We start from the raw sequence: 13,577 nt of genomic DNA, 5'->3' as shown, positions 1-13,577 counted from the left end.
AAAACAAATTTTTTTAGAGATGGGTCTTGCCATGTTGCCCAGGCTGGTCTCAAGACTCAGCCTCAGACTTCTGAATAGGTGGGATTACAGACGTGAGACTCAGTGCCCAGCCCCTATCACATAATTTTCTAAATAAGTAAAAACTATTTTTCCATAGATAATGCCACAATTAACATACTACACATTTGACAGCACTGATATCCAAAACCTATGACACTGTGTTCTTTCCTGCAGCTTTTAGCTTTTATCATTCTACTGTATCAACTCATAAGAAAGCCAAAGGCAAGTAGAAAGAAGTTCCATAAAAGCAGAGCTCATATTCATGTCAGTCCTATACACTGGGGTAGAGGCAGTGCCTAACACTGTTGAAAGAGTAAAGTGAGTGAAGGTGATGCATACAAATGTAGAATCAACACTAGAAAATTTAATAATGTAACAGAAGTGGAAAACAATACAGGTAACACACAAATGATAAGCATCTTCTACCTGGATCAGGAGGAGCCTGCTGCTGCCAGTGTGGATACGCATTTCCCCATCCCTGGGGAGCGTATGGGGCTGGAGGACCACTGAAAAGAAAAATCAGTATAAAAATACAGTCCCACAACTAGAATCTTTCGGGAAAGCCCAGAACTAAACCCAATACTTACTGAGGAGCCGGGCCTGGTGGTCCAGGATTATAAGGTGCAGGGTTGTATGGTCCCATTGGAGTTCCAGGCCCTGGAGGCCCAGGAGGTCCATGGGGGCCTGGGACACCATGGGGCCCATGGGGTACAGGTGGCCCTAAAGGATTTACTGGGCCCTACAAAAAGAAGGAAGACATAGAAAAATCAGAAAAACACAGTAATGGTTAAACAACTCTATGGCCAAATAATCTTCCATTTCTACCCTCTTATAGTCACAAACAACAAATTTTAGGTTTTCCTTCTTTTTCTCATTCATTTTGCAAAAACTATTTCATCTGCCATAATAATGAGACATGTAAAATTCACTAAAATCAATAGCGGTAGCAATTAAATGCAATTTAAATTAAATTTAAATTTAAATTAGCAATTAAATTTCCTTTAGCTTGTTTGCAGACAGCAGTAGTTCCCTTTCCTTTTATAATTCTTACTTTTACTATCTTTTTCCATCTTAATCACAGAAATCAGGTCCTTATCTTCGCTTTTCTCTCTATATCTACTTGCCTAACATGAGACAACCATCTTGACAATATATTCAAAAACTGCTCGGGTCCTGTATCATCAATTGTCTTCTGAACATTTCACTGATAACGTTAATAGCTAGTTGGTTCACTATCAAACTAAAATCCACCTCACAACCTATTTCTGTCACTGAAACCCCATTCAGATCAATAATTTATATCCTTTTTGGCCTTTCATGTATCATGTTTAACAGCACAAAAATTCCCTTTTTAATTCCTTCAATAAATCAGGATTTTTATATCCTTATCATGCATGCATGCCATATCATTAATTAATAACGCTTAACTGATTTTTGTTAAGCCAACAAAGACATTACACTTAACTGTCCTAAAATGCTCCTTCTGAGTAGTTAACCAGGCGACATGTTGGACAAAATGCTAACACTACATTTTGTTGTAAATTTCTCACTGCAAAATAGGAAAACTAAACTTCATGACCTTTAAAGTTCTTTTTTTTTTTTTTTGAGACGGAGTCTCACTCTGTCACCCAGGCTGGAGTGCAGTGGCGGGATCTCGGCTCACTGCAAGCTCCGCCTCCTGGGTTCACGCCATTCTCCTGCCTCAGCCTCTCCGAGTAGCTGGGACTACAGGCGCCCGCCACCACGCCCGGCTAATTTTTTGTATTTTTAGTAGAGACGGGGTTTCACCGTGGTCTCGATCTCCTGACCTCGTGATTCGGCCTCCCAAAGTGCTGGGATTACAAGCGTGAGCCACCGCGCCCGGCCTTAAAGTTCTTTTTATTAACTTGTCTCTTTAAATCTCCAATTGCTGTCATCTCTCACTTATTATCCATGACCTATTCCTTCCAAGTAGTAAAAATAATACTGAAAAAGTAGCAACATCTTTTAGGGTTATGTGCCAGGCATTCTTTTAAGTGACACACACATGAACATTCATTTAATCCCTACAACTCTATGAAGTAGATACTATTATCCTCATTTTACAGGAGGAAACCAAGGCACAGAAAAGCCTGAGTAACTTCTCCAAGGTCACAGAACCAGTAAATGATTCACAGAATTCTGAACTCAGGCAACCCGAATACAGAGTCCATGCTCTTAATCACCACACCAAACTGCTTCTCTAAAACAATCTATCTTGTTTTTCCATGAATCCAACAGAAATCCTGATCTATGCATGTGAGGCTAATATTGTACAATCAAAAACCAAGTTGTGCTATTCATTTTTTTGCCATGGCATCAACCTCTATCATTACTCCACAAACATCTTCTTCATTTTTTGAACAATTAAACTATCCATACAACAGAACTTACAATGTTTGTGTACATTTTGTAAGATGTTCCTTAAGCGTCTTTTGTACATCTATTTTTGTCTTCCCAAGTAGACAGAAACAGTGTCAACCTTGTTTTGCACGCACCCCATTCACAGCATGGCAAACACCAAAAATAATTTTTCCTAGGAAATTCTAATAATTTAAGATGCTCCCTGCACACTTTGTGTTAAAAACTCCAGTAAGACATTGTCTGCCTCATTTACAAAAAAGCAGTCAAAGCTTTTCATACTTTTTTGTTCTAACAGAAAACTTTCCTGGAAAAAAAATTTCCAAATTTGTCTGTGCACCAGAATCACCCAAACATCTATGTAAAATTAGATGCTGGGCCCTATCCCAGACATTTTGAGTCAGGCCTGTCTCTGTATATTGTGTAGGAGTGGGAAGCACCCAAATAGTCTACATGTTAATACCCCCAGATAATCTGTGAGCCAGTCCAAAAGCTAGGATTTATGAATTTCTACTGTAGAGCGGGAGATGCATTTGATTTATCTTGTTTGCCTTGCTGGGGTTCAGTAGAGTAAAATCTTAATAAACAATGAATTACCGTTAACTATGTCCTTCAAGTATGTTCCGCAATCCTACACCAACACTAATATCATGCCTGCAGGTTAACACTACCCTCCTCTTATCTAGCCATACCCAAATGTAAGGTTGTTCTCAAAACCTGTAACTAAACATTTAATTAGGTTATTTTCATTGCTGGAAAATCTTCACGTTGTATCTATTATACGTATCATGAAATCTATAAATGCAGACTAGTAATGATACATTTTCCTTTGATGTATTTGAATAAACATCTTAATTTAACTACAGTCTAAGGGTCTACACTAACAATTAAAAGTTTAAAGTATACTCACACCAATCTTTTCTTCTATGAGTTGCCGAGCATAGTCTATCTGTTGTGGAGTGCCACGAATTGTAAATAACTTCATATTAGGATCTGCATTTGGTGGAGGATTTCTCTGAAGTTCTATTCTTGCACCAGACTGTTGGCTTATGCTTTTTATGGTTTCACCTCCTAAAATCAAAAGACAGTAATTTCTCTGAAGGTTTCAAGGGTGTACTAGGAGCTATTTAGAAGAAAATGGTCACAATTAAATGGGCCATTAAAAATATGGTTTGGTCAGTATCCTGACAATATTGTATTAAGATTTTTCATTTAATATTCTACACTGTAAATCAAATTTTAGGAAGCATTTCATGCTTCTCTTAAAATACATTTATTTAGTATGTTTAAACATAACCTTAATGTGATTATAATAAAATACTTGAATAAACTGCTTTTAAAAGCAGTGTAAATATAAACTAATACACTTATAAACATTCGAATTTTTAAAATATGAGTCAGGAAAAAACAAAATGCACAAACAAAAACACTCAAACCACTTTTTGGGTCAAAAGACATTTCTTATGCTAATAATTATCTCTTAGTTCGCTTTCTCTAGAAGCTAGTAAGATTAAAATCTGCTCTTTTTATAAATATACATGCGATCCCTCATTTATGTTTTACTTGTTACATATTAACATAAGAATGGTTTTCTACTAAAATACAGTCAGAGAAAAAGCATTGCCACTTGTTTACAACAGCAACAGAAAGTGTCCAGAAAAACGAATAATGTGTCAAAACATTAAGAGTTTAAAATACATTGCCTTTTCCTATTATTAATCCAGTCTTCCCAGTTGGCACAATAAAATTAAATTCCTGTAGTCCACCAGGTGGTCCCATGTTCCAGTTGCCTTGACCTCTACCTCTTCCTCGACCACCAGGTCCAGGTCCACCAGGATTACCAGCCTATAGAAAGGCAAAGACAAGAACGAAGAGTCAGCACAGAAATACTTTTGTTTCGTGATAAAATTATTACGTTTATTTTTCCCAGCTCTCATATACCTGAACCAGAAATGTAGAGATGAACTGGCCCTAATAATCATAAGCAATAACATTTTTTAAAATACAAGAGTAAATAAGGTAGCACTTAAGGTAGTAGTTCTTCCTGCTCCAAGATCTTTACCTTAAAGCAATTTAAACTTTCTCTATTAATAAAGCATCATCAAGCAGACTCTGATATAGAGGAAAATTCAGATTTCATGAAGGAAAATACTTTTCCATAAAAACAAAAAATGAAAATGTTAACTTTCTATCAAACCTGAACACTTCGAAGAAGGTCTGTAATAATTTCTGCAGCATGTTGACATCGGTCTGGAGGTCCTGTTATTTGTGCTATCCTCTCTGGTGTTGTCCCATCATCTTCAAAACAAAGAAACAAAATTAATTAAACAATAAATGTATGTCAAAACTCACTGCTGCCAGCACTTACAAGATTATTACATGTGCTCACCTGGCTTAAACTGAATGCGAACACCAGCATCATTTTGTATTTTTTTGATCATCTCTCCATTTCTTCCTATTACAATGCCAACAGCAAATCTTGGAATGGGGACCTTATGTAAAAAAGACTAAGTATTAAGAAAGCTAGCTTCTCAGGGTTTAAAGTAAAAAAAAGTATTTAAAAAAAGCATCATTTCCTGAAAATCTGCCTCAAATCATAAAAGTACATATAATTCTATATTTATAGCAAATAGGGTAACAAGATATAAAATATAGAATTCTGTAAAGTATAAAGGTGAAATAAAAGGATAACAATGTTAGAGCTACTTAACACAAAACAGAAAACACTATTATATTTATGAATTAGCATACAACCATTTCTGAATGGGTATTTTTACTTACATCTATCCCTTCATTTCCTCCTATTCTTGACCCATACTCATTCCGAACTTCTCTGAAACCACCTTGATCACGAATTAACTCTAACACCATTTCCTTGGCTTGCTAAAGCAGAAAAAGTTAGCTAATTTAGAAAGCATGTCTCAAAACATTTTAATTATTCATGCATATTTTGCCCAACCCCATTCAACCCAAACTCTTTCTTTATAAAGTATAAAGTTAAGTTTACTTGAACTTTATATGGGTCTCCTGTAATCCTAAGAGGTTTGTCAGCACCAGTGTTTTGCGGCCCATCTTGAATCATAACCATTTTAACTCCAGCCCGTTCCTGTTACAATCATAGAAATAATATATATTAACAAAAGGGAGTGGACAAAAATGGGCATCAAAGCAGATCAAAAGTAGCCATTTCACAACCATAACAATACCTGAAGCTGTTTAATAGTTTCTCCCCCCTTTCCAATAACCAATCCTGCCTTGCTAGCTGGAATCATGATTTCTTGAACTGCATTTCCCGGTCCATCGCCATGATGGAAGCCAGGAGCTGGTCTTCCTTTTTCAACAATCTGGTCCAGTAACCGTTTTGCTGACCTGTTAACAAATTAATATTTAAATAGTAAGTTGTAGCATACCCAAGCTTATTCAAATAGAGAAATATAAAACAATATAACCAAGTACTCCTCCTATCCCAATTCAGGATTAGGTGCCTTGATGCTAACTTTAACAATGCTTTTACTTTTAACTGAAAGAAAATGCTATCAAGGGTCAAAGATTGAGAGATTATGCAAAAATATTTTCTAGATATACAATTTTTAAGAATAGCCCAAAATTTCCAAGAAAGAACTCTAATGCTAAAGTTGTCTCAGAATTAAACTGATTCTTCCAAGAACTAAATGATTTATTTACATTTTTAAACTACCATTTTGCTTACTCATATGCTACAATTATTCATTCAACAAATATTTAAATATCAACTATGTGCAGGTGCTATTCTAGATAATCGGGTAATAGCACTCAAAGAAACAGACAGGGTTCCTGCTAGAGTGGCTTCATTTCATTAAATAAGTAAAAATAACATGTCAAATGAATAACGCATTATTTGGAAAGTGCTATAAAGAAAATCAGGCTGGGGGGAAGTGGCTCACGCCTGTAATCCCAGGACTTTGGGAGGCCGAGGTGGGTGGATCACGAGGTCAAGAGATCGAGACCATCCCAGCCAACATGGTGAAACCCTGTCTCTACTAAAAAAAATACAAAAATTAGCTGGGTGTGGTGGCATGCACCTGTAGTCCCAGCTACTCGGGAGGCTGAGGCAGGAGAATCCTTTGAACTTGGGAGACAGAGGTTGCAGTGAGCCGAGATCGTGCCCCTGCACTCCAGCCTGGCAACAGAGCAAGACTTCGTCTCAAAAAAAAAAAAAAAAGAAAAGAAAAGAAAAGAAAAAATCTAGTAAAGAGGGGGAACTAGTAATGCAGCAGAAAGTACAAATGCAGGCTGAACCTTCAGTAGGAAGAAAGGGCTGGCTTTAGGCACATGAACACAAAGGAAAGCAATTACCTGGGTACTACGTGAACAGAGAAAAAATGAAGGCTGGTAGGTTTAGTGGTAGGGAAAAAGAAAAGCTTCTTATCATTGGCTTCCATTTTCTCAGTAAATAAGCTTAAGTGGGAGAGAGGTGGGGTTAGATGCTGAAGATTTGGAGGTGGGGAAATACAGTATTAAAAAGCCTTGCAGAGGAGTGGAAAAGTGAATGGAACTAGGGAAATGCAGGCAACACAACAGTCCACTTGAGCTTAATGTCTGAGTTTTAGGTGTCACCAGTCAACCTGACTGTGCATTCTTCTCCAGGCTACACCTGGCTTTACAAGTAGAGACTGGAGTAGATATGAAGTCGTTTTAATCATTTTCTGTGTTTAATGATTCAGATGATGAACCCTACCTGAGAAAGGCATGAGGCATAAACTTCAAAGGAGTTAGAGGACTTTGAGGGAAGGCGGCAGCGAAACAATAATGTAAAATAAAGCAGTAACAAAGAGAAGAGACAAAATTCAAAGAGTTCTCCTGTTGTTACTTAAGTAGATTTTTAAGATTTTTCAAACTTACTGGACAGATTCAGGTGTTCCAGTTAACATACAGGACCTTTCTGGAAGGCCACCACTGTCTACAATTTAAAACAAAAAGAAAACTTCAGGTCAAAAGATTAAAGGTAGCATTATTACTAGAAACCTTAAAAAAAAAAAAAGCTAGTTTTCTAGTCACTCTGAAAATACCAAGAAAATATAACATTACCAGGAGCTATCTGTATTTTGCATCCAGATTCCTGTTGTATGCGTGAGATCTGTTCACCTCCTCTGCCAATTACTAGTCAGAAAAAAAAAAATTTTTTTTTTTTTTTGGTTGGAAGAGTCTGAAGTATGTTTTGATCATGTTTTCAAAACTTTAAAAATCAAGTTACTTACTAAATCCAACCATTCCATCTGGAACTTTGTATTCTTCTGTCATTACAGATCTGCTAAGAAATAACAGAAAGCACCATTTTCCTTCAACGAAAGACACTTTGTTTACAAATAAAAGATAATCTATTAATAAAAATGGAAGTCTAATGTCTCCCAATGGCTTCAACTAAGGTTCTAGGCTCAGACTCATGTCAAAAAATATGGTCTTATTACTTGAGTAGTTAAATTAAGAATTTTAAGATGACACATCAAGTGAAGAAGGGATGATGAATGGAACAGTCTGAAGGCATGAACTGTGAAGAAGTTGGAGTGGAGGTTAGAGAATGTCATCTTAATAGTTACTCTAATTCACCCCTCATCTTCTAAAATGTGGTTAATTCCACCTATCTCTCCAAATCACAAGTTTTTCTCACTCAAAAGAAAAATCATCACTTTATGGTACATTCCCAAGGGGAGTGATATGAACTAGGTACACCAAAAAATACACACAGACGCATATTCAATATACACCAATGTGGTTGTGTTTTTACATACAGCTCAACCAAAACTTGCAGAGTACTTTTTGAAAATCTTATGACTATACCTTTGCTGCTGATGCATCGGTGGTAACTGTGTTCCAAAAGCTATCAAAAAATTAAATAAAAACGAAAATTCAAAATTTAAATTTACTTATATATTTAACAACACAATCACATCAAACATTCAAAAATCTCTCCCTAATGCACAGACAACACCTTGAAGAGAGTCAAATTTTTTACAGAATATTTATATTGGCATTGACAGGGGCAAGAGAGCCAATGAAAGGGAAGACATTATATTGGCAATGGTACAGAACAAAATAATTTCCTTTTTCAAGTTGTACAAGTATAGATCAAGAACTGGAGTTGTTAAATATGTAAAATAATTCAGTAACCAATCCTTATATATACCTGGCCACAACTAATGGGACAGATTGTAAAATAAGAGAAAAAGGTATATATTTACAAAGAAATTCAAGCTAGCTGATCCAAAATACTTATAAACCAATTAATTTCAAAGATACGCAATAATATGAACAAAATCTTAATACTGAAATTATTACTTTAGCTTTTGACCCAGTTTAAAAGGAATACTTACAGTCATTTTGAGGAGCAACTTTCTTAGCATCTGGTTGATCTGCAAAATTAAGTGTCTTTTAATTTTTTGCCAATTAAGTACAAAGCTTCTCCCCTCCCAAACAAGAATAAATAATGTAAACATTTATTGAAATATCTGAAGGTATGGTTTATCATTTGAACCAAAACTGTCAAAATTCAACCCAAACTCAGTAATCTAAAAAAGAAACGATACTTCATTCTCTTCACGTTCAAAAGATGCACAGACATTAAAATAGTTATCTGATTCTTAACAAATCACTGACCTTAACGTATGTTAAGCACATTAGAATGATACAAGACAAAGTACTTTAGGTCCATTACTGGCAAAATATCACGTGCTAAAGGCTAATGATGCTTCCACCTCAGGAACTGAAGACTGGGGGGAGAAAAGCCTATCAAACTACAAAAATCTGACATATTAAAAGTTGAGTGTATCTGACAGTGACCACAAAGCTATGCCCCAAAAAATAAAACAAAAAAACCCCCCACAACATTACAAGGCAATCTCAACCTAAACTGTTCTATTATTTATAAACAAACATTTCACTGCATAAAACTTTAGCAAAAAAAAAAAATAGAATCTCAAAGCAACTACATGACTACCTTCATCTAAATCCATTACACAGATGAATACAATGCATACCTTGGAACAGACAACCTATGGCTCAAAGTACTACATTCTCCTCCCCCCTTCAAACTTAAACGATTAAACATCAGAATGTTGTGCAGCAAAAATTCAGACACATAATCCAAGAAATATTTGTGTCCATTTAAGAATCTACTGGTTTATTTCAAGTTTACATACTGAACACAGGTAATAAATAAAAATTCCTGCCTTTAAAAGGAGAGGGCATTCCCTCCCAGTGTGTTGTACTGCTCGGACTTGTCCAAGAGCCATCTACACATAAAATAAAAAGAATACATTACATACAACATCTGAAGCATCATTAGCTCATTTTTTTTCTACATTAAAAACCTCACTATAAATATGAAAGACACTTAAATAAAAGGAAACCAAGTTCTCCTGGTCAAAAGCTACAAATACATTCTATAGCCTCAGTGAGAATCCTCCCTTTAAAAAAAAAGGGTAAAAAGAAAATGTATCAAAACTCACATATCAAACCTAAAACAAAAAATACATGCAGACTTCTAAGTTCAGAAGCTTCAACGATTATGATTTTTAAAAATACAAAGCACTGTAAATCCACAGGTTTAAAGCTAAACGTGAAACACAAAAGTACTAAAAGCAAACAACATTAAAAAAAAAAAAGGTATAACCTGCAACACACTAGAGTAGCAAACTATAGGAATTTCAACCTTTAAGGTGCAATTGGAAATAGAAAAATGACGAAAACACAGCATATTAAAATCCATTCACGTATGAGTAAAACCAGTGAAGTGTCTTCTAAGCAATTTTTATATATATTTTTTGATATTATTAACAAGACGTCTGTGCAAACTCTCAATATGGCACAATCCTAAAAGAGGGAAAATAAACTGTTTTCTAGTAAGACAAAACTTTCTGGTTGACTCAAATTTTACTTACCTTGTCTAGTTCTCTTTCCCCCCTTTTAGGCCAATATACAGTTTACAATTTTAACAACCTTATAATAAAAGTAGTATCTCAATAAAATGACAGAAAAATACCGAGAATCACTTCAACTAAACACTCTGAAAAACAATTTAAAATACTTAAGAGTATAACTTACCTCCATCTTCTAAAGGTCTTTTTTGTCCCCCATAACCATAGTCATTTGAATTCAGTGATGTCCCTGCATCACCTCCAATTTTTGCTGCAATCTAAAAAAAAAAGAAAAATACCATCACAAACTGTTATATACTATTCATTACTAAATTCCCCCCATTTACTTCCCGATACATGTATATGTGAAATATGTAGTATCACATTAGAAAATTTACTTGAAAAATTAAAATTATAGTTCAATTTATTGCTACCATTAATACTTCAGGCGGTTAACCTAATAACCATGAGATTATTAAGCTTCTGATACATCCCTATAAGAAGCAACAAAGAAGTAATCAACTAGGAATCCGTAAGAGAGATCAGATTTAAAGAAAATCTGGATCCTACCTGGCTCTGTCATGACACTTCAAAAGATGTGTGTAAACACATAGAATGTGAACACTTTGTGGGACTCAAAGGCTATGCTATCTAGTAAGGTAGCCACTAGCCATATGTGGTTATTGAGTACTTGAAATGTGACTAGTCTGAAATGACACTTGCTCTAAGTGTAAAATTACTCACTGAATATTGAAAACCTGGAATATAAATCATCTTAAATTTTTATACTAAGCACATGCAAAGGGGTAATATTTTGGATATGCTGGGTTAAACAAAACATGTGGCTCACATTGTACTTCTATTGGACAATGTTGTTCTAAGGATATATGCAGGAGTCCGGAGCGCTCAAGTCTTAAAAAAACCTCAGCTGCAAAACCCTAATTCTCTTAGAAGACTTTTAAATTTTAGAGTAGGGCAAATAATTTATTGCACCTGACTGAACCAATTTAAGAAATACCCAGCTTTGCTGGCATGGTGGCTCATGCCTGTAATCTTAGCACTTTGGGAGGTGGAGGGGGGTTAGATTGCTTGAGCTCAGGAGTTCGAGAGCAGCCTGGGCAACATGATGAAACGCCATCTCTACTAAATACAAAAATTAGCCAGGTGTGGTGGTGCACGCCCATAGTCCCAGCTACTCGGGAGGCTGAGGCACAAGAATCACTTGAACCCAGGAGGTGGAGGCTGCAGTGCACCAATATCACGCCCCTCTTGGGTGACAGAGCAAGACTGTTAAAAAAACCAAAAACCAAAAACCAAAAAACCTGGCTTCAAGTCACAAGTAGGGCACAATCAGCAGATATTTACTGAATTTTTCTATAAAAGGAGAACTGAAGTAGTTCCCATTTCCATGGGGAATCACAGAGTGGTTCTGCCACATTGCTGAGTGGTCAGCAATAGGCCAAGCGCCACACTGCAATTCTGTACATTCATTATTGAAGATGTGTGATGGACTCATGAGAATTTATTATATAGTTCTTTCAATGTTGAGTATATTTGAAATCTTCCATGAAAAAATATCAAAGAAAACCTAACTTTTGGTGACTGGGATTCCCCAAAGAGATCCCCATATGGATAACTGCTTCAAGTTTTTATTATCATCAGACAACTGGAGAGGGTAAAATTATAGTTAAGCACTTAAGTCATAAATTCAACATGGATCACTTAAGTCTAATTATGTATCAGTTCCCACATACTAACCTCATCAGACAACTGGAGAGGTTAAGATTATAGTTAAGTGCTTAAGTCATAAATTCAACATGGATCACTTAAGTCTAATTATGTATCAGTTCCCATATACCAACTGTATTTCCTAGGACTCCTAGATTTCCCTTTTCCTCATCTAAAAATGCAAACACCTAACCACAAAGAATATTAGGATCAAGTACTAGATTGCTCGATTAAAAAAAGGTACACTCTCAACCTTTAATCCCAGCATTTTGGGAGGCCAAGGAGGGCAGATCACTGAGATCAGGAGTTCGAGCCCAGCCTGACCAACTTGGAGAAATCCAGTCTCTACTAAAAATACAAAGAAATTAGCTGAGCGTGGTGGTGCATGCCACCCAGCTACTCGGGAGGCTCAGGTGGGAAAAATGCTTGAACCCAGGAAGTGGAGGTTGCAGTGAGCCAAGATCACGCCACTGCACTCCAGCCTGGGCAACGGCATGCGACTGTCTCCCGCCCCCCCCCCCAAAAAAAGGTAAATTCTCGCTTTGGTCATTTGGTCAATCTAACCTTCTTTAACCATCTTTCACTTTACCAATTACAAACCTGTTTTTGTTTCCGGGTGTCTAATTTAAATCTTATTTTCCTAATAATGCCTGAAAACACTGCTTTTCTACCCTTAGGTCTTAAAGCACTTAGCATTTGAATTGTTCCTCAGGAAAGTAAATACACTGCTGGGTAGTGACAGGCACTAATAGTAGAAGGAAAGTATTTCAGGCCAGAGAAAATGGTGCTACCAAGAATAGGAAACGGTTTAGCCTATGAATACCTTCTGCAGTTAGCTTTTATAAACACTCTATGAGTTTGCAAAGCAGCACTCCTTGAACTCCAAGACAGAGAAAAGACATTTATACAACCTTACCCACTGAATAGTTCAAAAACCAACCAAATGAAAATGAAAGCTGAGGCCGGGCACGGTGGCTCATGCCTGTAATCCCAGCACTTTGGGAGGCCAAGGCAGGGCGGGGGGGAACACAAGTTCAGGAGTTCGAGATCAGCCTGACTGACATGGTGAAACACCATCTCTACTAAAAATACAAAAAAAAAAAAAAATTAGCCAGGCACAGTGGTGCGCACCTGTAATCCCACCTACTCAGGAGGCTCAGGCAGGAGAATCACTTGAACCTGGGAGGCAGAGGTTGCAGCGAGCCAAGATCGCATCACTGCACTCCAGCCTGGGTGACAGAGCGAGACTCCATCTCAAAAAAGAAAAAAAGAAAAGAAAAAATGCAAGTTGACAGTTCACACTAAAGAACCAGTAACACCATTTCAAAAATTGAGAACTGTTACAAAGACATTAGAGAAAAGCTTTTAATAAAAATACCAATAAAGGAGCCCGGCTCAGTGGCACCTGCAGTCCCAGCTACTTCAGAAGCTGAGGTGGGAGAACTGGTTGAGGCCAGGAGTTCAACACTAATACAGCAAGACCCCATTTCTTAAAAAAAAAAAAAAAAACTGAAAAAA

At 36.5% G+C, this 13,577-nt stretch overlaps 1 protein-coding gene across 12 annotated transcripts in view; it reads right to left on the bottom strand.

Annotated features, from left to right (window-relative positions):
• FUBP1 (far upstream element binding protein 1) overlaps positions 1–13,577 on the bottom strand; it is a 35,873-nt gene that overhangs the window by 16,114 nt on the left and 6,182 nt on the right. For 9 of the 12 annotated variants that reach the window (XR_004032732.1, XR_004032736.1, XR_004032733.1 and 6 more), the window contains exons 2-17: positions 10,519–10,609; positions 9,645–9,707; positions 8,790–8,828; positions 8,257–8,296; positions 7,677–7,729; positions 7,507–7,578; positions 7,321–7,378; positions 5,646–5,808; positions 5,447–5,545; positions 5,221–5,322; positions 4,829–4,931; positions 4,637–4,737; positions 4,143–4,284; positions 3,350–3,510; positions 648–799; positions 487–566 (exon numbers count right to left, since the gene is read on the bottom strand). Coding sequence is in view for 5 of the 12 variants with exons in the window: in XM_030825143.1 (XP_030681003.1) it covers positions 487–566; positions 648–799; positions 3,350–3,510; positions 4,143–4,284; positions 4,637–4,737; positions 4,829–4,931; positions 5,221–5,322; positions 5,447–5,545; positions 5,646–5,808; positions 7,321–7,378; positions 7,507–7,578; positions 7,677–7,729; positions 8,257–8,296; positions 8,790–8,828; positions 9,645–9,707; positions 10,519–10,609 (1,519 nt within the window). In the remaining 7 variants the exon portion in view is untranslated. The remainder of the gene's footprint in view (positions 1–486; positions 567–647; positions 800–3,349; positions 3,511–4,142; positions 4,285–4,636; positions 4,738–4,828; positions 4,932–5,220; positions 5,323–5,446; positions 5,546–5,645; positions 5,809–7,320; positions 7,379–7,506; positions 7,579–7,676; positions 7,730–8,256; positions 8,297–8,789; positions 8,829–9,644; positions 9,708–10,518; positions 10,610–13,577) is intronic. The other 3 variants (XM_030825144.1, XM_030825146.1, XM_030825147.1) reach the window with 3 other exon arrangements.

This window comes from Nomascus leucogenys, chromosome 12 (genome assembly GCF_006542625.1).
Source record: "Nomascus leucogenys isolate Asia chromosome 12, Asia_NLE_v1, whole genome shotgun sequence".
Classification (NCBI taxonomy): Eukaryota; Metazoa; Chordata; class Mammalia; order Primates; family Hylobatidae; genus Nomascus; species Nomascus leucogenys.
This window is presented reverse-complemented; position numbering and strand designations above follow the sequence as displayed.